The sequence below is a fragment of the Monodelphis domestica genome, chromosome 8 (assembly GCF_027887165.1).
Source record: "Monodelphis domestica isolate mMonDom1 chromosome 8, mMonDom1.pri, whole genome shotgun sequence".
In the NCBI taxonomy this organism is placed as follows: Eukaryota; Metazoa; Chordata; class Mammalia; order Didelphimorphia; family Didelphidae; genus Monodelphis; species Monodelphis domestica.
The window spans coordinates 132,339,394-132,367,389 of NC_077234.1; the positions used below are offsets into that span (position 1 = coordinate 132,339,394).

At 30.7% G+C, this 27,996-nt stretch overlaps 1 protein-coding gene and 1 long non-coding RNA gene across 3 annotated transcripts in view; one reads left to right on the forward strand and one right to left on the reverse strand.

Moving 5' to 3' along the window:
- MYCBP2 (MYC binding protein 2) overlaps positions 1–27,996 on the reverse strand; it is a 382,851-nt gene that overhangs the window by 76,111 nt on the left and 278,744 nt on the right. The window contains 5 exon segments of the mRNA XM_016425002.2: positions 8,113–8,235; positions 14,118–14,250; positions 15,181–15,405; positions 26,797–26,937; positions 27,681–27,797. Of these exon segments, the coding sequence (XP_016280488.2) occupies positions 8,113–8,235; positions 14,118–14,250; positions 15,181–15,405; positions 26,797–26,937; positions 27,681–27,797 (739 nt within the window).
- LOC103097397 (uncharacterized) lies at positions 1,068–27,996 on the forward strand. Of its 2 annotated transcripts, none has more exons than XR_008914072.1 (3): positions 1,068–1,488; positions 3,929–3,983; positions 27,741–27,996. It is a non-coding gene; the product is annotated as an uncharacterized LOC103097397 (long non-coding RNA). The 2 variants fall into 2 exon arrangements; XR_001624225.2 differs by having other exon boundaries at positions 1,068–1,360.

The window sequence follows — 27,996 nt, forward strand, 5'->3', positions numbered from 1 at the left end:
CCTCAATCCACTGAGTCACTTAGCTATTCCCCTAAGCAATTAATCTGAGAACAGAAAAAAAATTTCAAATTTGACAGTTCATTAATGATTACTGCAAGTCATGTTCTCTGAATAATTAAAATTGTGGGTGACCTAAAGGACAAAGAAGATAAGCATTTTGAGACACAGCACACTACCAAAGATGAATTCAATGCAAGAAGTAGGATGAAAGACATCATCTATGATATTAATGTATATAGCTCAACTCCTTTTCAAATCTCAAATCTATAGGCCAGAGGATAACAGATGACTAGATTAAGTAGTGAAACAATAGAAGACTGAAAGGAAAGTCTGTAGGATGTTCTGTGAAGGACTATAGGGAGGGTAAAGAAATGAACAAAGGATAAAAGAATGAATGGATTTTCATATACATGGGTAAAGGAAGACTAGAGATCCACTAAAGTACCACAGTAGTTATGGATATTTAAACATGGCAGCAATCATCCAAACCATTCTGCTCTCCAGTATGCTATATGCTTAAATTATAGCCTTACTAATAATATCTAATACTTCTAGCCCATGAGAACTAAATTCCATCCCTATACCTTGATGAAAGATGGAATTGGCATATGATGAATGAATAATGAATAGAGAACAATTAGTAAGCAGAAAAAGATAAATTAAAAATATAATGTAGCAATGGGAATGAAAATAAAGGAAAATAAAAGGGCTACATGCAGAACAAATCTTATTAAAAAAGGCATCGGCAATCTTGAGGCTGAAGTCCTAGAAGAAAGGCAGATATTGATTGGGGGAGGAAGACTGCTGATGATATAAGATACAGCATTTTGGAGTCAAGGTGTTGAATAATTTGTCAGATACTATATAGATCATGGCTATATCTTCTCCTATTCAGTTGTGGACTTGGGTTGTCTTCTATCTGTAAGAGCAGATTAGTAATGATTTCTTTATCTACTTGGTGATTCTTATGTGAAATGCTTGAGTGACTTAGTTTGTTTCTCTATTTCTCACTGAGGAGGTTCTATAATGTTCTAGAGGCACTGTGACATTGTAGATAGAATGCTAGGTTTAGAGTCGGGAAAACGACTTAAAATACTTCCTGTGGCATTCAACATATATGTAAACTATATTTAAGTCTCTTTACCTCTTTGAGTCTTGGTTTCCCTAATCAGAGATGATTTCAATATATTCTATCTTCCTCACCAAAAGTTACTTCATTAATACTTCATTTAATCAAGTGAGATAGTATGGAGTTAACTTCTTTTTAGCTCTTTTTCCCTGAAACACATTCCATTCTCAGAATATGGAATATTCTCTAAGATGAATATAAGCTCTTTGTTTTCTGGAACATAGGATATTGGTAAGTACATATGTTCAAAGAAGTTCTCTATATCTTAGACATGAAAAATGGTAAAGTATGTGTGAAAGTAAAGGTGAAGGTAAAGACCTTAACAAGGAAAGAATAAAGAAACTGAAATGTCAACAAAGGTATGTGAATACAAATAGATGTGATCAAACTTGAAAAATGGATTTGTTGGAGATAACCTACTTATATATAGTTGACTTTTAAAAATTTCTTAATGTTTTAAAGAGAATGAAATAAACGTTATATTAATCAAAACATTTATCTACCAAATAAATTGCATTTCACATTTTTTTTACATTTTACTTGTGAGCAGGACTAAAGCTGAGATCCTATTATATATAAAGGTAAAACTTGCATGGCTAATCTTTTCAAATTGTAAAATGTGTATGAAGCTGCCTATTCATACATTTTCTGCCTGGAAAAATTCTATATTGTTAGTAAAGAATGATAAAGACATATATTCTATTTTTATTATTTAAGACACACAAAGTCAACTGTCTACTCTCTTAGACACTAGTCATATTTCATACACACTGATAATAGTAAAGGATCTTTCTCAAAGTTTACAATTTACGTAAGATAAGTGGACTTTTAAATGGAAAATGGCTTCTAAAATAAGTTTTGTGGACTCAGAACTATTCTGTATGGAAATGGTGAGGGAACACAGTCTAGAAAGTTTCAATAAAGAACAAAGAAGTAAAAAATCAATGTTGCTTTCCATCTATCATCATTAATTCAGCAAACATTTATTGAGTACCTTATAATGTACCAGGTACTCTGCTAGATATGCAGAAGACATAGATAAGTAGCTTCCCAAGGCAAAAATAACAAAAAATGGAAATGGCACTTCAACAATAAAATGAAATTAAGAGATCAAGGTCTGATTCTGATTTTCAGAACCACAAGTTAAACAATTCCAAAATTCATTCAACTTATTTTGAAGAAAATTAAAAATTTAAATAATAATTGGGACTCAGAAGAAAACCATAATGAAATGTGCATGCTTCATATAACCTGTGTATTAATAACAAAAGGTTTCTATTTAACCTCCAGATTTCATCTTCTTTATTAGAAAAATAAGTTATAAAAATGTACTTAATTTAGAATGTAAGATTTAAAATTAAATAGAGAACATTTTTAGTGCTAGAGCAGTGTCTACAAGTCCAAATAAAAACCTTTTTATTCAAGAAATGTTTTATTCAATTAACAGTGAGAGTCATTTCTGCCTTATATGAAAGGTAGTTAATTAAGTTATTTTTAAAATAAACTTCATTTGAATATTCAAATCCAAATTTGTCAAATCTTCCAAGATTTTATAACAGGCAAATAAATGGTTTTTTTAAGTTATTAAAACTGAAAATTAAAATTCCTTCAAAGGAAAAATAGTTAATGTTACCAAAATTTAAACATGAAATGCTTCAGCTAATATAATTAGAAAATCTTAAAATATAAAAAAACTTAAATATTTCAATTACATAGTGATAACTAGCAAACTTGGTCCTTTTAAAACATTATATAAATATTTCCTAGATTAATTTTTTACATAAACTCCTTCAGTCTGATATCCCAAAAATATGGGACAAAAAGCTTCCAGTAAAGTGAGACTCGAGAAAAATGCTTTTTACTTAAATATTTAGAGTAATCAGTACTTAGAAGTAAAAAAAAAAAAAAGCTTAATATGATGTGATTAACAGAACTCTAGTTTACTGAAAAGAGTATATACTTTTTTGTTCAGATGCTTAGGACCATTATTTGTTATTAACTAAGGTAGAAGACTCAGATTTGGAAGTAAAATGCTTATTGCCTTTTCAAAAATTGCTTTGAATTTCTTCCTTTGAAAAAATTCTTAAAAACAAAACAAAACAAACAAAAAATCCCTTGATTTCAAAACCAAAGTAAATTGATTTCATTAGAAAGTTTAGTGGAAGACTGCCATCAAACTATAATAAATCTTAATTTTTTTTTTAAAGGGTGGCACTTTGGTGAATATGATGCCGATTCCAACCAAGAAAGTCCTTTATTGAGAGTAAGAAGTTTGAAGACAATCTTAGTTCCTCAGTCACTTTCCTTTCAATACAAAAAACCCCCCAAATAACTGAGACAAATATATATTTATTTTTGTGTATTTAAATTTATTCCAAGTTGGCAGTATGTAGAATAAATGTTATGTGCCCAGATCATGGTAGCATTGTTATAACTGCAATACAATTTAATAATCTTTATAAAGGGAATACAGAGTTCAAACTTATTTATAACTTTTTTAATTATAGTTTTCAATTTTTTTCTAAGTTTTTCTTTTAAATTTATTTTTTCCTAAGACTTTCAATGACATCTTGGTTAAATAGAAGGATTTATCGTTTTTTGGAGCTCTCTGCCACTCTAATAATGGGAAATAAATTTCTCTTAATTTTATTTCCAATATTGGTTCTGTATTTCCTTCTATTATTTTCTGGTTTGATTTTTAAAGCAATCCACCAACTTGTCCATGTCCATGTCCATGCTAATGTCAGTGAAATGCCATATTAGCGTATCTTAACTTATTATTCCTTTTCTTCTTCATAGTTTACTGCTTCCAAAATGATCCAAATGATTCAAAAAGTCATGTTGAATACATGTGGTAAGCAAACTTCTACTTCTACTTTAAGTCTTTCCGCACACAACTGCTTCTCTGAAGTGTTCAATTGAATATTCTCTATGATTAGGACATCTCTGACTCTCTTATAGGGTTGAAATTAAAAATGTAAAGACTGCTGTTTGCTGTATTTCCCTTCATTTGCAAACCCAGTGAGTTTCATTTAAAATGTTTTTCACTGAATTAAAATTAAAATAATTAAAAAGAGTTAATATTCCTGAAAATATCTGAAAGTAACAATATACTATTTTCTGATATGTCATATATATGAAACTTATTTGAATTCCCTGACCAAATTGTATGCTATTATACTTTCTCTTCTATCCATAATATTTGGAAACCAGTGAAATTGCATCTGTACCAGTGCTTGCCATTAAGGATTCTTATTTTTTTCAGGAAATTTAATATTTTAAGTTTATTTCTAAAAACATTTGGAATAATTCTTTTACAAAGATATCATAAGCTATCTTTAATTGTGCTAGAATCAGAACACAAAGTATAACCCCAAAACTGAAGAAACTAAACTGAATAAAATATAGGAAAATTCAGTAATCTCAACATGAAGGATAAAAAAAATTTAAAATCTTAGCAAAAGAACATATTATGGGAATAATTTCTATGCTTAAAAATGGGAAAACCCCTCTAAATTGAAACATAACCAATATGGTGAACCAATGGACAATAAAAAGCTGATTAACAACTCATTGTTATAGCAATGGCAAAGCTTCAGAAATGGACTTATGAGGCAGGTTAATGCTGACAAACTTACTCTGAAGCTGAGGCTGCTGGAAGGAAAGGGGCTGTCCGAACACAAATGGACTGTGGACTAGGGAAGAGGGAGGTTTTGCAGCTTGATCAAAGATGGAAGGAGCTGGGAGATTGGGCCTTGACTGAATGGAATTCAGTATGGCACTCAGTTGGTCACCTGCAGTGGGTAAAACAGTCAAAACTACAACCTGTTATTAATCAACATCCAAAATGGTAGAATAAATGGTGTTGCATAATGTTTATATCAAATTCATTATGGATTAAAACTTTGCCAGTGTAGAAATCTATGATAGCTGGCAGCAATCGATATCAAGACATAGGGACCAACTTTTCCAATATAAAAAACACAACCAAACCAAATTTTAAATAAGAACTCAATTTTGGTTATTAAATATATTTAAATATTCAAATTTACATCAGATATATTAATAACAGAGAACAGACAATGGTATTTGAAAAATCTTGGATCAGTTGTTCAATTTTTTATAAATCTATTATATACAAGTAATCTAAATGAATGCAGTCCTTTATTTGTGTCCATATGTACGTCTACATTGCCCAATATGAAATATCAATCATACAGAATGTGTGTAAAAATGTATACCACTTTTAAATAATTTTACAATTAAATTATTTAAGATAGGCATTTACCTTACAAAGGTGTATAATTTTCAGTTTCTTTGAAGAAATTACTCTTAATATTCTGGACTTATTAGGATTTAAAACAAATGTCTTATTTTTCATTTTTATGATCTTGTGAAGAATCTAGTTAAAAGAATATACTCATTGTTTTTCTGACTGGTAAAAACCAAGATAATTCTGTAAACTTTTAGGAGGGGAAAAGTGAGCAACATAATTTGAAGTGTTCTTTAAGAATGGTTTATAATGTTTTTAAAAAGTATTATATACAATATTTATTTCTCCTAGAGCTTCCAGCATTTAATCATAAGTAAAAAAGGATAAGTGAAAATTCATATGATAAATTCAAAAAGGATCCTAAAGACTATCATATTTTTGAAGTATAATTAAATTTTGAAAATTAAAATGTCAACACTATCAATAAAAGATGGATTAGGAAGGATAAGAAATTTCTAGGCTATTTGTTTAGTTACACAACAAAGAGTAGATTATGCAATGAATTCTGAAGAATTCAAACCTCATGTTAAGGAAATAGACTGGGAAAAACAACTATAGGTTTCAAAAAATTTTATAATATCAATTCAGCAGGTTAAACTTCATCTGCATTTTTTCCCAATATAAAAATGCTATCAAACACTACGTGCAATTTGCAAACAAAAGTGTTACTAATTTCATACTGGTTTCCTGCTAATACTACTTAAAGCACTGAAGTCTGAATGATAGCTAATTTTTCTTTTTTACATTTACTCAATTATTTGGTATTCTAAAAGAGTAACATTTGTTTAGAGGATAACAATTGATTGTACTTTGATTAATGTTACCATTTAGAAGTTTTAAAAAAGATACAGGGGGCAGCTGGGTAGCTCAGTGGATTGAGAACCAGGCCTAGAGACAGGAGGTCCTAGGTTCAAATCTGGCCTCAGACACTTCCCAGCTTTGTGACCCTGGGCAAGTCACTTGACCCCCATTGCCTAGCCCTTACCACTCTTCTGCCTTGGAGCCAATACACAGCATTGACTCCAAGACGGAAGGTAAGGGTTTAAAAAAAAAAAAAGATACATAATTTGTAATAAACCAATTCTTTAAAAACGAATGAATATGTATTGGGGAGGAGTTAGTAAGCACTGAAATTTTGAGTTATAGCAGAAGAGTGGCAGAAAGTTAGGAAAAGGGAAAACAAGATCTAAATAACTTCTCTGTATAAATTTAAAATGTGATAATTAAAGACAGTTTATATTTTGTAGGTGATTATTCCCCAAAGTAGTGGTAATGAGTAAAAGGAAATCCTATTACTAGATTTCTACCACAAAAATATTAAGGGAGCTAATTAAGAAAGTATGGATAAATTAGATTTTTTAAGATTATTGAATGTTTAATTAGTCTTAGTTTGCTAAGAAAGTCAAGAATGCTATCACAGTTTGATGCATATATGTATAGAATGAGATGCTCAAGTTCTTTTCCTCTAATAGTCTATTCCCATGGATTAGTTAATTATAATTATAGAAGTTTATTATTAAACTTTACAAGTTTGCAGTCAGCTCTGTTCTTTCTATTCATCATCTATCTAGACATGAGACTATTAAAATAATGTGAGATCTAAGTCAAATGGCCACATAAATCATGGAACTTGTTTTGGATTGTGTTTCTATCCTAGTCTATTAATGCGGACACCTGAGTTGAGATTTTATATTTTTTATTGATTCCTTTTAAAAAAATCGAATTTCCTTCTAAATAACATCAGAAAAATATGGTAAACTGTCAGAGATGGATTTGGAAATGAAGGGCATTAGTTTGTGTTCTGGCTCTGTCACTTACAGACTGCCTGACTTTGGGGAACTCATTTAACCTCTCTAGGTTTCAGTTTCTTCAAGAATAAAATGAGAGGGTTGGATTAAGATGACCTTGAAGATTTCTTCCATCTCTAAATTCACGTCCTTGTGACTATAATAATTACATGATGTAATAACAATAACATTAATAGCTGACATTTGTACAGAATTTAAAAACTAAAAATGAATTGCTAATATGTAAGAACTTTGTTATTCAAAAGAACAAATTATGCTAATCTATAATAATTTCCCTGTTTATATTAGGTTATATGTTTAGTTTTTAAATAATAATTTTAGGAACACCTTTGTATTTCTAACTCTAGAAAACTATTTTCTTACATCTCTCTCTCTCACTCTCTCTCTTTATCTCTCTCGAACCCTTACCTTCAGTCTTAGAATCAATACTGTGTATTGGCTCCAAGGCAGAAGAGTGGTAAGGGCTAGGCAATGGGGGTCAAGTAACTTGCCCTTGGTCACACAGTTGGGAAGTGTCTGAGGCCAGATTTGAACCTAGGACCTCCCATCTCTAGGTCTGCCTCTCAATCCACTGAGCCACCCAGCTATACTCCCAACCCCTTACACTTCTCAAAAAATGAATGGATAAACAAAATTATGATTCCTTCTATAGATCCTATTAGGCTTTAAATTTCTTATATATACACCAAAAAAAGATAAACAGTTAACAATGCAAGAACCCAATCCTCTCAATTAATTTTCCTATTAACTAAAAGAACACATTAAAATGGAGCCCTTGAGATCACCACAAACAATGTAAAGTGTTCAGGAATAGGGTATTTTGAGAGGTGAGGTACAAGGTAAAATTAGTGAACTTAAATAAGAAAATTTTAAAATCTGCTTTAAAATGTCTTAATACTTACCTTTGTTATTCCCAAGTCCATAATCAAATCCTTGGACATTGTTACCTGCCCCTTTATTGAAAGCTTGTACTGAGAAGGGGCTTGGAGGAGGAGTTTGAGAATTCTGATCCAGAAGAACTTGTTCTAGAAGACAAGGCATAGCTACAGAATTAGGCTTGCATCCACTATTTGTTCTTTGAATTAACAAGAAGAAAAAAATATCAAAACAAATTTTATGAAGTTCAGATTTGAAATAATAACACAAGTATTTAAATTTCATAAGTCCTTTTTCTCAGTTGGTAACTTCTCTGTTTGTAAAAATGATTCCATTATCCTATTTCTGAAGTGCAAAAGGAAATCTAATATTATGCTACCTCAATAGCATTTACTATGATAGTATGGGTAGAGGTGATATACACTATTATAATTTTTTATTTTAGGAAATATAGATATGCCATGTTTAGTCACCTAATAATAATTAAGTAGTTAACAAGAATATTATGTGGCCTTTATTTGCACTAAACAAAATTAGCCCAGTAATAAAACTAATCCATAACATTTATTCATATGCTCATCAAATTTTTTTGTATGATGACACTAAAAGCAATGGTCTTACATAAATCCAAACAATTATACTGATTTCAGCTAAGCCATAAAATTTTTTTAGAAGTTGCCCAATAAAAAGGAACAATTTCTAGAGGAAAAGAAGCGTGTTTATTCCATTACAAGCATGTTATAAACAATGAAATGTTTAATATCTATTTTAAAAAGGCGATGCCCTTTTAAATAGAGAATGGAACTTGTGGCATAATGTTTTTTTCCTACCTGTAAATGGGAATTCTGCTGTACCAGTGGTACTGTACGGTCTACCCCTTTACCAGCATTTGTAGACTTTTTTCAAAAAACCAATCCTAGTACTTCCCTTAGGCAATATTCTTCAGTCTGAGATATTTCAGCAGTAGAAAGTTTCCTCTGGAAAACACCCATGAATAGTATCCTGAACGGAAAAGAAAGCATCGCCCTCACCCTCCAACCTCAGAATGGTCTACTAGCAAGCAGTGTAGATAAAGAGTTTGGCTCTCGAACTGGTATTGAAATCTTTGTTATAGGTAGCTAAAACTTGCCTATCAACTTTATCTGTAGAAATCTAGCATCCAATGATAAAAGATTTTCTACTTTAAAAAATATTAATTTTCAGCTATTTTATGTGAAAAAATGAATATGGTGGAGCAGGCAAATGGCTAAGACCTACATTTAAGATTTCCCTCTGCTGCACAAGCAAATGATTTAAACTCTCAGTGGCCCTACTTATCTCTCCAAAACTATGTCACAAAAGAATTGTGCATTTGCATCAACTGAGGGGATTTGCAACACCAAATTACAGGAGTAGATGCATGTACATGCACATAACATATATGTATAATCTGCATGTGTGTATTATCATCATATTACATTGCTACACTAGAAATAGGCTCTGGCAAATCAGTATTTTATGTGCATATACATATATGCACACATAAAATGTAAGAAAATGTTAATTTTTGTGCACAAACACATACACACATCCACATATGTATAAAATAGTGAGGTCAGCCAGGTGGTACAGCAGATAGAGTGCTGGGCTTGGAGTCAGGAAGAGGCAAGTTCAAAACTGGCTTCAGTTATGTGATCCTGAGCAAGTCACATTACTTGTCTGCCTTAATTCCCTTAGGAATAGAAAGTACCTTCTTTCTAAGGTTGTTCTGAAGATCAAATGAGATAATATCTGTAAAATGCTTACTACACATTAAGCAATTAATAAATTATTGTTCCCCTCTTCTTCCCCGAGTGTTCTGCCAAATTCCATTTGTCATAACTATAAGAACAGTATTTTTTAATTTCTTAACCTAACCGACAATGCCAATAGGGATACTATTTTATAACACCTTCCCCTCCCACCAGAAGAACTTTTATATAGGGTCACTTTTTATAATATATCTATGTGTGTGATATAATTATATTTGAATTTATTAATTTTTACAGAATGCCCAGTTTTCCACCCTAAGAATGTAGAGTTCAAAAGCTAACAGGCACCAACTGAATTTTAACTTCTTACTAGTTTGTGTTGTGTTTATTATGACAACTCTAGTTTTAATGAAATAGTTATCTCAATTTACAAATGGCTTCTTTTTGGAACAAGAAAAAAAATTAAAAGTTTCAATCTTTTAAAAAATAAGTCCAGTTTCTCAAAAACTTTGTGTTCTGTCTATGTTGCTTCAAAACTAAAATTAAAAAACACAAAAATATTTTTGTAGAAATAGCTAAAGCACTGCATAAGCAATGTAATTTTCCCTAGAAAAATTCATTGGTTTTCAAATTGTCATTATGAAGGGCATTCAACATTTTATAAAATTTGTGTTTGGTAATGTCACAAACCTAAAATCTATTCCCTTGTCTTCAGAATCAACTAGATGTAAAGTTCAGCTTAAAGAAAAGTTTGTATTAGTGGTTTTCACCAGTACTTGAATATTGTTACTGAAAATTAGTTAGAAGGCTTGATCTTTAATATCTAAAAGTATATTTTACTTGTATTCCATTTTTATTGTTATATCTTTTATACAGTAAAGATAGAACTGCCTGGGAAATCTGGAGTTTTTAGAGTTATTTAAAGATCTCTATATCCTTGACTCTCATGTAATCACTTAAAAAAGGTTATAATTTTACACTGAATGAAAAACCTTTAAATAATAAGCTACCCCATTGTAATTACACCATTTTCTGACTAAAACATCTATGAACAAAGATAACAAAGTTTAAGAGGAAAGTTCTTCAGCAGTGTTTTGCAAATTTACAAGGTTTATGAGATCTGGCTTATCAGGGAACAATTTGAAGTTATTAATGTTCATAATATTGACTATATTCTCATTTTTATGTAAACTAATAAATATAATATCTACAATATCTCATCAATTAGCAATTCCTTCTCCTAAATCAAGTAAACCCTTTTAATGAAGTAGCAAGCAAAAATATGTGGGGTAAAAGGACTTCAGAGTTTTGGGTATCAGAAATGCTTTGCAAACTGGAGAAAAATATAGAAACAAAAGATTTACACATTTAAAATAAGCTTTACTTTTTGAAAATATGAAAATGATAAAATGGATAATTGCAGAAAAACTTCCTGGCCAAAATATCTGTAAATAAGTCACAGTTCAGACTTTAAGCATTGTGCCTAAATTTCTACGCCCACTGATTATGGGAGGTAAGGTTTTCAAGAACATGAAGTATCACATTAGAGTTTGCTCACTGTTAGGTCAGAGGACTTGAATATTATTCCAGTTTTGCTAAAAATTCGTCTGTAAAGTGGGGGAATTAGATTTGAAGGCCTTTAAGGGCTCTTCCAGCTTTAAATTTATGGGTCTATGTTTGTATGAACTCTGATTGTTAGGAAAGTAACATATAAATCTTAAGAAAGTAGGTTCCCAACCTGGTAATGATGATGGTAGACATGGGTTATTTTAGAGTCACAACAAGAGCTTCAAGTATCCATATGTATATATACTGATGTAATAAACAATGTGTCATATATATAAATACATACATAAAACACATATATTATATATGTGTGTATATATGTATATTACTAAGTTGTCAAAAGCATGTGGATGTTCTTGCAATGGTGAAATGTAAAAGCATTACTGAATTTATTTCTGTCCAATTGTTGGATATGAAAAAATATAGCTATTATAATATAGTATGTAAATTTTTTTGATGCTAAAAATACTCTTTGCTTTTTAAAAGCTTTTCTTTGTTACCAATGGAGAGATGCTTCTTGTGTAGCTCTACAGGATATGCATACGGTTTTCTTTCCTCAAATCCATCTTCAAAATTAGTATAACTCAGCAGCACTTGATAGATATTTATGACCTTATCATTCATAAGTTTGTTCAAATCTATTTCTGAATCATTTCTATTTCTGTCTATATTACCTCTTGACATGAAGAGCCACATACGTTTATTATTCATTTGGAAAAATATTACATCCTTTTACTTATTCTAAACTCATTCCATTAAGATTTACAAGAATGTGTCTTTATTTTAGAATTTGGGAGTTTTGTGAAGATCAGATTTGCTTAAATCCATATAATTATTTCATAGATTCTGATCATGCCTTTCATAAGCATTTTTTTCCCAGTCTGGAATTATTTTTCTTTATTATTATAAGCTACATCCCCATATCTCTGGCCATTTCAATTATCCTCCTCTGAATCCCTAAATATACCTATGGCTACATACAGCAACTGGAATTACATCATACATAGTAGTCAAAGTTGGCATGTACCTTATTAGGTGCAGGAGGTTTTGTTTTTATCCTTGTATGCTTTTGCCTCTCTCTCTATTTGAAAGTTCTCTCTCTCTTTTCAAAGTCTAGTAAAATACTTTGATCTTTCCTTTCTCCTCATCACAGTTTACTTTGTATCATAACTATTTGTGTCCATGACCTTTAGTATGAAACCTTTTAAAAAACTTTTCAAAAACCAAGCAGACCATAATTACTAGTTCCTTTTATCTTGTTTTAGAAAGGAGGCATGATGGAGTAATGAACTTGGAAAAGAGATCTGGGTTCAAAACCTGTTTCTGATACCTTTTAGCTAGGAAACCTTGGATGAATCATTATCTTTCAGAACCTCAATTTTTTCAACTGTAAAATGGAGATAATAATAATTGTACTATTTATGTAACAAGGTTGTCATGAAGAAAAATCTTTGCAAACCATTATTACATATCTATTTACATCCTCAAAGAATGTCAACAAATTACTGAGGCATATTTTTACTTTATAGAAATAATGTTCCCCTGTGCTCAATTATTGTATTATGGAACATTAAACACACCCCAAAACCTGATTTTGTCAATGCAGAGACTTTTCAGACCATACTTTCTGTAATGTAAAAGACTGCAATCTTTCTGTGACTTATTTGATAAAATCCCAGGTCATTGCAGGGAGGGAACACTGAGTTTTAAGTGACTTGCTCAGGGTAACACAGCTATTAAGTGGCAGAAGATTTGAATCCAGGTCTTTCTCATGTTAAGACTACTATTATTTACCCATTGACTATACTGTTTAAATTAATTTTTACATATTTTTATAAGCATACTATAAATACATTTTAATTAACTTATCACAACTATAGTGATTAGTATAAGTTTACAACAGTTTACAATAGCTATCATTTTTGAAATTAAAATGATCAATCTTTAAAATGAGAGAACTTTATCATCACAAATACGTGAGGTTTTTAGTAAATATAAATAACTTACTCTTGGTTCCACTAGGAATACAGATGAAAACTAATCTTTTACTAAAATGATGACATATTAAGTTCACTACAGGTCAAATTTTGTAAGAAATTCTCTTTTCTAATATAAATGGACAAATTATAAGTGAACAATAAGCATTTCTGCAAAAGCAATGAGAGATCCATTCTAAGAAAGCAGCATTAGCAAATGATATTTCTTATATTTTGCCCTCATTAGTTTCTCTTGCTTTATTATTGTAGTAAAAAAAGATAGTCATTAAATATTATCAGATCACCAGTTTTGAGAAACATATAAGATGCCCTTGTAATTCTAAAATAGATTATATTTATTCTCTAAAAGAAAAGTAAATCAAATGAAGTTGCCTGGGAGAAGTACTGCGATTGGTGGTTTGAAAATTGAATTTCCATCTAGTAGCAGAAAGGGTAAAACTTACAGCCTGGATTGGTACAAAAGAATAAATCAGAAAAAATTAATATTTATGAAATAAATAGTAAATTAGAAATTGATAATATGAAATATTTTTACATTTTTCTTTCATTCTTTTGGTTTATTATTTTCTGTTTCATTCCCCAATTACTGAAAAGCCAACCATTATGAGTAGATTTTGAACCTCCCCATTTTGGTTATATTTGGAAGAAAAACAAACTTATTAAAACAAAACATATAATACCACATACGCAAAAATTTATATTCTGTAATTATTTTGAATCAAATTTAAAATAACTTGCCATCTTCATGTCGGAGGTACTGATTTCCGCCTCTGTCTCTAGCTAAGGACCATGCCTCTCCTTCATCACTCTCACAGAACTCTACCATGCTGTTCTTATCCAGCTGAACCCATGTCCCTTCAGAATTGGTTACCTGGTGTACATATACAAAAAACATGGTTGACTGTCTTTATTCTTTGAGAAAACTGAGTACTGATAACCAGTAAAATTCTGTAGCAAATGTAATAATTCCAATTAATTTCTGTCACAAAATTACAAGTTTCTGAAATTAAGGCCACAGCCTGAGGTAACACAAAATCATCTCTATGAAATATTTTCTAACATAGTATATTGATTTATGTCTTTAGATAAAAAAGCAAAAAAAAAGCAAAAAAAAACACCACAAACCCCTAATTTGAACTGTGATGGTAACTTTGAATTTAAGATTTTAACACATGAGAGATGTGCTTTCTTTGTCACAACCCAACATATATTGTCTAGTGTGTATGTTTGCAGGACTTTTTAGTAAATATTCCTGACACTTTTTAAGAAATAGCATGACACACTACATCTTCAAGCCTATTTGAAGAGGCAAATGCCAGCTTAGGAAAACTAATTATTGTATTCACTCAGTGACTTCAAACAGACAGATGGATGGGTACAAAGAAACAGGCCCTCTTCTGCACTGGTCATATATCACTGGAATCTTGAAAAGTATTACTTCATCAAGTAATGTTAACACTGATTCACATCGAAATAATTATTTGAAGCTGCCAATTTCCTGCAGTACATTTGTAATACTGAAAAAAAAACCAGGTCAATATTGACGATTTTTACATAAAATTAATCACTTTATTAATATAAGTATTAAATTTACTAGGGCAATTATGAGGAGAAAAATAAGATTACAAAAAGGAAACATAAAATTACATTAGCATTTCCAATACAAGTCAAGATCAAAACATTAACATTAACATTTAAAAACCTGAGATTAAAATGCCAACCTTTTGAAGGAGGTGAAGCTTTTGCTGAATTATATTATAAATGGATATCTAAGAAGTCATGAAGCTACAAGAAATCATACCTCTCCCACTGCCTTGACTTTGTTTCCCAGTACTAACATTCCAATTGGGATACCTCTAAGGTTAGGGCAGCTTCTGATGTTGTGACCTGATGGTCCCGTCTTCACTACCTTGTACACTCCTGGCCCACCTCGGAGGAATGGTATATCTTGTTCTTGCATTACTGTTTCTTGAGGGCACCGGGAATTCAGGTCTTTGAAAAAGTCATCAGTATTAGACTTAGTTTCCTAAAAATTTAAAAACAAGAACAAAATAAAACCCATGAATGACTTTATAGTTTCAAATGAGTACTTTAGCAAACCTACAGAAATAATAAAATTTAACCATGTTGAAATAACAATATCCATTTTAGATATCACAGTAACAGCTGATGTTCAATGATACAATTAAATGATCTTTCTCTTCTCTTGGAAAGGCTTTAAAAATGGAACTGAAGATAAAAGGAAAGGCCCATCTATATGTACAGATGGAGTTACTAAGAGAAGGGAATTATGAAGGGTCTGGAATTTAAATTCTAGTGACAATAATAGGAAGGTTGCTTTTCCAGTAACATTAAGATGATTACCTAACAAAAGGAAATTGCAAAAAGAAACTGACAGAGATTTATAGTTCTGTTTTTGAAAAGCAACAATTAACACTTTCTTAGAGGAAGAGAAAGATAAAGAAACTTTAACAGTTTACAAGTGAGAAAATTAAAGAAAAATACAGCTTCTGGAAACTGGTAGAATATATATTTCAATTAAACAATATTAAGGTTTAAGAATTTTTGCAAGATTAAGTTCTTGCAAGCAAATCACAAAACAAAAGATAATACTAGTGGTACTTTCACTCTGAAATATATTATCTATAGTAGAAATGGTAATGCTTTTATTGCAGTTACTCTTTGTAACTGTTAAATCATTGACTTGTGGAAGTGTATTTTCATAATAGCAATGTTGAGAATGTCAAGAACTTCATTATCTTCCATTTCCCAAATGAAAATTACTTATCAAGAAAGCAACTAAAGATATCTTTCCATTGAGAAAAATGGATAGAAGCCATTTTAGCAGGATAGATATAATATAGAAAAGTATAACATATGTTATTATTATTATATATGTGCTAACAGAATTGTAACCTAAAGGCTTTTTGAGCAGTTCATGCTTTCTTCACCAAAGTAAAAAACATTATATGATAATTGGCCATGTTTGAAGAATCATGGCTATAGTAGTCTTTATGTGAAAGTTATAGTAAAATATCTTGTACTTTTATCACAGGTAGTTACAACAGGTACAAGTATTTTTCTTTTTAGAAAGAAAAACACCACACAGTATGTAAGAAAATTAATTAACTGTTAATTTTTATTGTTCCAAAAGGAACTAAGAAACTGGAGGTTCAAATTCTTATGATGTGTGAATAATGCTTTCATTTATTCTGCTTATAAGGCTGCTGGGTGGCAGAAAGGAGGGAGGAGCACTGGTTTGGAGTCAGAAAGACCTGAATATAATCCTGATTCCTACATTTATTAGTACATGACCCTAGACAAGTCACTTCACCTCTCTCTGCATTAATCTCCTCATTAGTAAAAGAGGAGAATTACAGAACCTACTTCATACCAACTAAGATAATGAGAAGTCCTTTGCACAAATCGGAGTGCTACATAAATACTAGTTAGCATTAGCATCATGATTCCATGTCCATCTTCTATGAGTAGGAGAACTGTTACTGCTTTTCAGTACAGACTGGAACATTTTTGTTATACCAATGTGAAGATTCAACATTTATACCTTTGTGAGTAAGTGTTATGCTCAAATTGGGTTTAGCTTAACTTTTTTGACTCCTATGGCAATATCTGTAAAGTGGTACAGAGTATCCCAGAGTATGACAAAGCTTTGGTAGACTAGTGTAATCTATAATCTTTTGTTGCACAGTAAGCTATAGTTTTGACAGCAGAAAAACAACACATTGAAAGGAAAAGCTAACTTGTACTTTAAGTATGATTTTAAAAAATAAAGTGATTACATGCTGATTATTATTTTGTGAAAGATCAAAAGTATGTTAATCAAAAAGGAATTAAAGAATCAAAAATACTTCATTCCAAGCAATCTGTGGATTTTAGAATATTTACTGACTTTAGATATTTGATTCTTTTAGATGAGAATCTAAACATTCTATATCCTCAAAAATTGTTTTTAAAACTAAAGTTCTAAAAAGGAATAAAATATGCCATGCAAATATTTCATTTATATTTACTGTACTCACTATATTTATACAGAATTTTCTTTTTTTATCTTCCTCTAACATGCTATATATAGGCTAAATTAGAAGAGTGAATGTATGTGTATATGTCTGTCTATCCTCATCTATGATTTCAAGTGAAAGGGGGTCTCAGTAAGGAAATTCATTTCACACTGCAGATTGAAACATTAAGACTTTGCTACTTATGAATTTCAGAGTTTTCTGGGTGCATGCAATAAGAGTATCCTGTCCAGAATCACAGTCTGTATGTGTCAGAGGAAGGATTTGAATCTAAATTTGGGTATTACAGACCCCAAAGGTTAGCACTCTATCTACTCTACTCTATCTACTCTACTCTAACCCAATGCTAATATATAGAGACAGAACACAAAAATTTATATTGTATGTCTGTGTACATACATGCAGAGTTAAGTCCACATACATTTTGGACATTTAGAAACACACATCTAAATAGCACTACCAGACAAACAATATTTACTGGTAAAGATTTTCAACTGGGCATTGATAAAAAAAAATCAGTTATAGTATTAAAAAATATATCAAAGATTCAAACTGGTTCTCTGATTCCTATTATTTTAGCTTGAATTCAACACCAAAAACATAATGTAATAGTCAGATACTGAACCTCTTTTAGCCTTCATTTCCTCATGTGTAAAACAATTAGAATTAATAATAGTGCCTACTTCAAAAGATTATTGAAAGGATAAAATGAGATAACATATGGAAAGCACTTTGCAAATCTGAAAGTGCTATATAACTGTGAGCTACTGATGTAAGGCACATGAAAGAAAAAGTAAATACATGTGATAAAAACCAAAGTCAAAATTCTTTTCTGATGTCAAATAAAAACTATTTCTGAAACAGTTATAATGATTTCTGTAATGTACAATTTGTGTTAGTATGAGAAAGGAAGCTAAAATTTAAAGTATTTAAAATGTAAATTATAATATGTATATCAAAATGATATTTCAAAACATTTATCAAAATAATTAATACTTTGAATATTTATTAGGTGAAGAAATCAATTTTTATGCCATGATTTTTACAACTCAAAATTGTAGAAAAGTGTTGTGAATGTATATTTTATAATATGCTTATATTCTTAAAAAGGCCAGAGATGATGTTCTGCTTAAGAGGGTGATAAGAAAGCTGGATTTGATTTTCTTTCCTTGCTCCTGATCTGGTATTCAAGTGGAAGTACAAATGAGCAATTAAACAGAATCAAAATAACAGTTAATAGAAGGAAGTGGGGGAATATGTGCCTGGAAACTACCAATTTATCATGTAAATCAGTTCATGAATAATCACGACATGGTTAAAATTACTAAAGGTATTTAAGTTCACAAAATATAAAGTAAAATTTCAATTTCAATTATTATATTCTTTTGTAAACATGGAGTATAAAAGTTTAAAGAAAATGAGAACTAGTTTTGAAATTGTGTTGTTATAGTAAAATATATTTCTTGTTAAAATAAGTACAAGCCTCAAAAAGCAGATTGTAATATAAGTCATATATGCTTAAACCTGGAGATAAAGCATGACTGCACCTGACAGTTAACTCACCTGGGGAAAAAAAGCTTTAGAAGTCCATGAAAAAACGTCCAAATCCCTGATTCCTTGGCTAGCATTAAAGATATTCTGAGCAATAAAGTTTAAGAAAGACATATCAACAAAGAAAGGAAACAGGGTATCATCTCCAGAAGATGCTAGACATAGTACAACATTTTTCTCAATGCTAGCACCCACATACAAATAGTATTTTACTATAAAGGTAGTGATTTTTCTTTAAATGAAGACAACTGAGTCCAACAATCAATAAAGTATCTGTTAAATAAAATATTGTGTCAAAAGCTCTCTATAGATGTAGTGTGCCATGCCATTTATAGAAATTAAGAGCCAGACATTATTATAAAGCTTAAGCCATTTTAGTATATGAAGAACACATTCCAATTTCATTACAGAAGAAGCATATCTTTAAAGCCAGATTTGTTTTATGACAAAAAAGTCTGTTATTTTGCAAAAACATAACAAAACCACTCTGAGTAATTTGAGGATAGAACAAGTAATAATATAACCATTATAATGGATAACAGAATAGAGTAAATAGGAATTTGGGGACATTACCTAATTAGAAAGATGGAAAAAAATGAGGAAAAAAAGTCAAAGACAAATAAAGTAAAAACCGGGTCATATATCCCTTTCCCCAAAATTAGAAAAAGAATTACTAGTGATTTTAAAAAGCTTTTATTCATTCATTAACAAATTGATCAATAAAGCTAAAAGAAAAACAGACATTTCCTTTTTCTCTTGTAGGATGTATATATTTTTTTCACCTCAAAAGTAGAAAATAGATCAAGTGTAAGCCTCCTTAAAATTATATGCTTTCACCAACTTCAGTTTTTTTAAGGCAACATTTTTCATACAATTAGCATAGATTAATGAACTTTTAAAATATTGTTTATATAGGGATCATATTTGTACTCTGTATGAATTTCCATGAAACTCATTTATTTTTCTATTCAAAAGCAAATGTGTAACTTCACAGTTTAAGAAAGTAATGAAATGAAGTTTTCTGGGCAAAAAGATGTTAACATACAAAATATGTTTTAAAAAAGCCATCCTTAAACCAAAATCACCAAAGGTTTCAACAACCAGTAACAAAAAAACACTCAAGTTCCAAATCAGTTGAAAATATTTAAGTCATTTGGAACTATTCATAGCTTTTTTCTGTATGTTCACTCATTTATGTATTTAAGATTATACATGAGAACTAGAAGATACAAATAAGCTAGAAAGTAAAATCTTCAGAATGCATCCTTTAAAGACACAAGGTATGTAAAATGGCATTGATACATAATTAAATTGATAGTTAATGGATGCCATTTAAGCTTAAGAAAAGTAGAAAAATTGTGAATGCAAAATTGTCTGAAATAGTACTTTAAAAGAACCCTATCTATATTGGTTAACTTCATTCTTATCATTATTATGGGAGAAAATGATAACGTAATAGCTAATATAATATTTGGCACAATGTATATTTAATTTTGTATCCTGGTCCCCAACATATAACAATTATGCAGACATTTCATGCATAAAACAACATCAAGATTAATTTCCTACAGTTCTCTTGCAAATAATACTTTTTTATTGTTAAAAGCTGTATGTGAAAAGCAATGCAGATGGAGTTAGCAGGAAAAAAGCAATGTGGTGATAGTGTTACACTAAGAGATAAAGCTTGTACCTCTCTTTTTTACCTCATTTTTACATTCTTTTTATGTTGTATAAAATATACAAATAATATTTTAAGGTAACAATATTTATACATTAGTGATGACAAACTGAGCCAAATAGTTAATTATAAAAAGCTAAAAATTGAATTTTGCTAATATGAAAATAATTTTAACTTTTGTGATAAATTGATATGTACTTATACTCATTTGCCAAGTGAAAATTACTTGGTAAAAAAAAAAAAGCCATTTCCAAACTAAAAAAAATTTTATAAAGCAATAAAAGAAACCAAGCATTGAAGACCTAGAGTTTGAATACTATAGATTATGGTATTCTTGAATATTTAATTTTAAAAAGCCTTGGTTTTAATTATATGAAATCTTCATGTAAAATTATGCTCTTTTGAAAAAAGTCTGAATTCTCACCATAACACATTTGCAAATTGGTTTTTAATGCTATTCAACTGATTAAAATGATTAACAATAGCAGCACTGCACATATTACATACAATGGCATTTTTTCTCCTTGAAAAATCTGTAATAGCTGAGAAAATTTTCAGATAAAAAAAAAACCTAAAAGTACATTAGAAATATAACATTTAATGATAAAGTCATTGTATAATAATTAATCCATAGATTAAACTACTCATTGTTCAAGCAAAGATAAGTCCAACAGACTAATGAAAAAAAAGTCCAGAGAAATTGTATTTGTTTGACTACAGAAATAAACAATAATGTGCCAAATTTTACATTTATTAAGAATTTCCCCAAAGAACTGCATAATCACATAACTAACAATTATCATTTAAAAATCAAGATATGATAGAAAGACAATCAAATACAGTACACATCTACAACAGAATAATTAAACATATCAAGCTACTTCTTAATCTAAGTCCTTAAAGAATATATAAATATGTAGTATAGTGAAAAGACAGCTGGATTTGCTATCAGAAGGCATAGGTTTGAATACTGAAGGTATACTACCTGGGTGACCCCATGAAAAATCACTTTTAGGTTCTCTGAGACTCAGTTTCTATAAGCTATTAAATTGGAAGTAGAGCAAATTATCATAGAGCAAATGATCTCTAGGGTCTCTTCCAGATCCATGTCATACATATGCTAAATGTTAAGTCTCCCATCAAAATCCTACTTCCCTTTGTGTACTTTGGAAGTTACTCAGTCTTTTAAATTTATACTCTACAGGGCAGATAGGTGGCTCAGTGAAGAGAGATCCAGGGCTGGAGACAGGATGACCTGGGTTCAAATTTCGCCTCAGATACTTACTGGGCAAGTCATTTAACCCTAATTGCCTAGTTCCTATTGCTTTTCTGCCTTGGAACCAATACTTTTATCAATTCTAAGATAGAAGTTAAGGGTTAAAAAACTTATACTCTACTAGGGAAGCATAATTACATGTAAGTTTTATACCAGGCTAGAAAAGCAGACTCTAAGACTATATGTCTATTCACCATAGTATGTAGTGGTGAAATACTAAATACTAATTGTAATACTAAAGGCTGAAAAATGCCTTGTATAAATTGTGAGTGATAACACTCATTTAAACCATTTATGAGAGATTTAAAAAAATTATTCATGCTTTTAAAACAATAATTGTTTTTAATGTAGCCACTTTCAGGTATTACTATGTATCTGCATAAACTAGTTCTGTCTAAAACCATTACTAAGTGTGCCAACTGCTTTGTCATTGTAGTTAACAGACCTGTTATACTCACATTTGGGAGAGGATCTCTTAAAAAGCAAAGTTCAAGGAAAACACAGACCTTTCCTTGTTGTTAAGTGGCAGTGTTAAGTTGTTAAGTAGCCTGGCATAGTGGTGGCTTAATAAATGCTGATTGTCTAACTTAGCCGTTATATTTCTTAAGAGTATCAAAACAGTAAATCATAGAATTTGCCTTCTTTATAGGTCCAAGATACTAGGAAACCATTTAGTCCAAGAGCCCAGAGATAATAAAAAAATTGTTGTTACTATAGGAATTATGACAGTGTAAAACTTAATAGAATGTACAATAATATGGTTCTTTTAAATATACTCTTGTTTCCTACACTGAGGAAACAAAAAGAAAACAAATTAGAAATGGAAAACTCAGGCTCTTATTTTGAACTTGCCACTCCTTCACTATGTGTCTTTGGACAATTAAAGGATTATTCATTTTTGCCCTAACTTCCCCACAAGGATGCAATGTGACTTAAATGTGAATGAGAGAGTGCTTTGAAAGCTGTAATATGCCATAGTGAGATATCATTATCTTCCACTGTTCTTAATACCTTAATATTCCTCTAAACTCAAACATGTGCCCAACAGTTTAATAACTTCATTTCCAAGAAAGAAAAGATTAAGTCAAACTTCTGAAAAGAGTTTTCAAGGCGTCTTACTATTTCCTTGTAGATTTCTAAGGCATTCTATTCCTTTAAAATCCCTTAATGCTATTATACTGATTTTCCTATCAACTTGTAACCCAGTCACTGAGTCCCAGTTAGGCAAGCACACAGGCTGTGCTTTGTACATAATCTACTTTCTTTTTTAAGTTGCCAACAATGCCTAAAATAACAAACCATCTTCCATTAAGTCTATATTCAGGTGAAAATATAAAATCACTAATTAGCACAGTTAGCACAGAGCTTTGTACAAAACAGATGCTTCATATTTATTTGCCAAATTTCTCGTGGCGGCAAGCAACCAATAAGTTTGCAAATATATATTTTTAGTCACTTGTCTATTAAACTGTCAGATTCTAGTCTACTCACTAGACATCAGGAGCCCAGAAGAGAAACATTACATTGAGTGTAGATACTCAAATATCTGTAAACAGTGTTAATTTTGTGTGTGATAAAATTTGTCAGTTTGATTTTGTACTTTAAAAATATTAACTCTGAATCTCTTGTGGAAAGAATTAGTTAATTCCTTTATAAAAATAATTCACTTATTAATTCAATGTATATACTGAGTTCTAGCTCGATAGAACTCATTGTGATGGGTGCTATGAAAGGCACAAAGTATGTATATAATAGATATACCTCTTAACAACTTAAGGAGGTAACCTAGTAAGAATGACAAGGTATATGGTTATTTCATTCTAAAAATAAAGCATTGCTAATTATGTGTGTATGCGCATATGTAGTTTACTTTAAAAAAACTTTTACTGAATTACAATTTTTCCTTATTTTTTTTCTCAAAGTTAAACTTACTAAACTTGCTAAAATATGTATTAATCATCTATTAAAATGATAGATTAAATCAGTCAAAATATTTGTTAAGAATTTTTTTTTTTAAACCCTTACCTTCCATCTTGGAGTCAATACTGTGCATTGGCTCCAAGGCAGAAGAGTGGTAAAGGCTAGGCAATGGGGGTCAAGTGACTTGCCCAGAGTCACACAGCTGGGAAGTGTCTGAGGCCAGATTTGAACCCAGGACCTCCCATCTCTAGGCCTGGCTCTCAATCCTCTGAGCTACCCAGCTGCCCCCTGTTAAGAACTTTCATGTGGCAAGTACACAGAAATATATATGTATGTATGTATATAAAGGCATTTCATGATACATAGAATTAACTAAAATATCTGCGTATGACCAAGCCTAGGCCACCAAGTTTCTGTCTAATAGATAAAGTGCACTCTCTCCATTTTGTTCAATAACTGGCTAAGTTTCTTTCCCAGGCTCCTCCACTCTGCATCTGTCTAGTCCCTGCCTTTTATGTTCTTAGGATTATTTTCAACCCTTCCTCTACCCTGCAACACCTTTTTTTTTTTTTAAAGTGCTCCCTACCCAAAGCTGTTCATCTGCCTGCTCTTCATTTTTCTTCCCCATTTAATATACAATGGAAATATCCACAGTTAACATAGAAAGGATAAACAATGAACCAAAATATGTCGTCATGAAAATTCAGGACTGGATGGTACTTAGCAATTTAGTCCAGGCAACTAGGTAGCATAATGGATAGAGTCCCAGTTATAATCAGAGACTCCAGTTCAAGTCCTACCTCTGACATTTACTTGCTGTGTAACCCCAGTCAAATCACTTAACCTCATTCAGTCACAGTTACCTCATTTGTAAAATGGAGAAAACAAGAGCACATAAGTCAAAAGGTTTTTTGGGAGGAGCAAATGAAATAACACATGTAAAATGCTTTGCAAACTTCAAAGCACTGTACAAACAAATGCCTGCTATTATTTAACAGATGAGGAAAAAAAGGCCCCAGAGAAATTCAATTACTAGTTCATCATACAAATAAAGGATTAGAATTTGTGTTTGCAGTACTACTGTCATTAAATAGATTCACTATCAAGATTTAGGAAAACATATGATCAGAAATTTCATTTTAGTAGAATTTATTGCAATTTGATCAGTGAGCTATTATTACCATGAAACCTTTTAAAAAGGGATCCTATTATACTCAAGAAAGATTTTATTTACAGCATTATGGAAAACTCTCAATTATTCTCAGAAATGGAGAAAAACAGTACAAAGATTTTTTTTTTTTACAAAGCAGTTAATCTACAAATTATTTATATTGTATATTTGGTTTTAGAATGCATTACATCTTCCCTTTTATGGTAGATTAATCACATGAATCATATTTTAATTAGATAAAATGAAATGCCAATGGTCAGAGGTAAGCCTTGACCCCAGCATATCTTCCCTCTTGGGCCATTATACCACACTGCTTTTGTAATTCTCAAATTAGTCTACATATTAACAAATATGTGTTTTAAAAAATATTTTATAAATGTTCTTAATTAAGAGGCAGCTAGGAAATCTATTTAAAACCAATGCTCACTTTACCATCAGTTTTCAAAATCCTGTCCTACTGATTTTCACTAAAATTTTTCTAATATACCAGCAACTACTATCTATCTTACCCAAAGTTCTCCTGATCATGAGAAAAACAATCAAAACTGGCTAACCCTTTTAAAAATGCCAACAATAAGTTTTTCTAATTACACTTCTAAATTTTAACATCCTGTGCACCCACCACTATGATATGAAATGGTTTTAAACCTTTAAATAGAAATTTCAGCCACCATAACCTTGTATTATCCACAATTAATCTGCCCTCACTCTATTTTCACAGTTCCTAAATATTTTGCTTTCCTTTTTAATTTTAAAATGAAGGCATGTTTAAGAATGACAGAGATGATCGTTGTAAATTTTTCTATTTTTAAATAATTTGTGTTTTTCACAATAATTCTAATTCTAGTATTCAATTCTTATGAAGAAACTTACTTTTAATATAATTTTTAATAAAGTCCATATAAAACTCATTAGAAATCCTAGTGCTGCTCTAACAAGGCAAACTTAAAAATCTGTAATATATTTTGTTCTAGAGCTATTATGAACATTTCATAGAAAAGTAGAAAGAGGGATTAATCTAAAGCTTATCTAACCGCGTACCTAAAAATCTTAGTTTAGCACAGATATGCTTTCTCAAAACACATATTGATATATAAATTAAAAGAAGTTTGTGCTAGTTTCATACTTAAATAGTAATCATATTAGTGTTCCTCTATTTCTCATTGAACTGAAATGGTTTTCAATCTGTCCAAATGCCACAAGTGTGGTATCTAAGAAAGAGGATTTTACCAAAAGCTTTTTAAAATATTCCAATAATCTAGGATTTAGGTAAAATAAAATGTATCACTACCTAAAACTAAAGTGAGTCTTTTATCCTTTACTTTCTATAGCAGCAAGGTAATTCATTGAAAGACAATGATGAGAATTTACCCCTCAAAAAATATGTTACAAACCACCAACATAAAAAGTAAAAGTATAATTTAGGAAATATATTTTTCTTTAGTAATTTTAATTTGAAATTCAGGTTAAATAATGGCACAAATAAAAAAAGAAAAATAAATATTTAATCATTTTTTACCTCCTACTGCAGAAAAAAATGTTTATTTTTTTCCTTTCTCCTATAGATAAGCAATACTAAGTTTATAAAGGACCTCAACCTTCTTTCTACACTTCACCCTCATTAGGAAGAAGTTGTCAAGAGTTCAAGGATCTATAAAGTTATTAGATATTAAATTAAGTTGTGATTTACCTCAGAACTGTAAAATTGTAGCCTTAATTAAAGAAAGTCCTGTAATGGGGACAGAGTGTACCTTTAACATTTTTCAAAGGCACCTTTTACTTACGTCAACAGGGACCAGAAGGCTCTTGCCAAGATGCTGGTTAAAAGAGAGGCACCAGGCTTCAGTGTAACCATTCATGTTAGGCACATACTTCTTTATTGTCTCATCATTCAATCTCAGCCATACACCATCATCATTGTGGATCTATGGGAAACAAGCAACAAAAACGAGCCATGCCCTCCTGTAACTGCAATGAGAGTAGCAAGGACTTAAAAAAGACTGGGAAGCAAGCAGACAATGATGGATATGGAAATCAAGCAGCTAGCTAATGCAAAAAAGGAAAGCCATGGTGGCATTGGGGAGAAAGCCGCAAAGGATGCCCAAGCATGATGATAACTGATACAGTAGAACTGTGAAAATAATTTCTACCAGCCATTAACAGCATCAAGAGGATAAGATATTTTAGAACAAAGAATTAGGCCTTTTCCCAAAGAAAAAAATCACTCCTCTATCCCATCAATTTAAAGAAATATAATTCAGGTGTTTATAAAGCAGATGTCTCACTGTTTTGCTTAAAAAATATTATACAGAGTTATAGCAATAGAATACACACCTTGAAATAGAATAGAAAACATCTTGAAAGAAATACAATTCAAAATCTGAGGAAAAATGGCACATCTTTTTAATGATTTCACATTCTAAATTTATGCCAATTATTTCAATTACACATACACTACAAAAGTAACCTTTACCTGTTCAAATTATAGTCTCAGATATTTTCATAATGATAAAGAAAAATTACATTTATGAGACTGGATAAACAAATATGCCCCCCCCCAAGACCCTAATTGTAATACTCAATAGAAAAATCAGAAAATTTATTTTTGCATATAATGAGCAATTTAAGAAAATTCAAATTCACATCTAAAAGTTTCCTTATAAATTACCTCATCAATAAAAGTGATGGTTCCATTGACTTTTACTATGCCTATTTGTTCACTCTGAAGGGAAGGATGGCTACGGATACGGAGCCCTGCACTGTCCTTGGCCACAAATTTTCGAACCTAAGAGAAGTAAAGATAGACAGTAAGGGAGAAGAACTTGCAACAAAGCTCCTGAAAGTAAGAAGAAACAAACTGAATGAATGTTGAAAAAGCTCCATTGGTGAGAAAATACCTCAAAAATGTTTGTTGTTGGTTCTCATTATAATCTGTACCTGGTTTCTGGTTTGTTTTGAAATAATAAAAAAGTACCTTTTGAAAA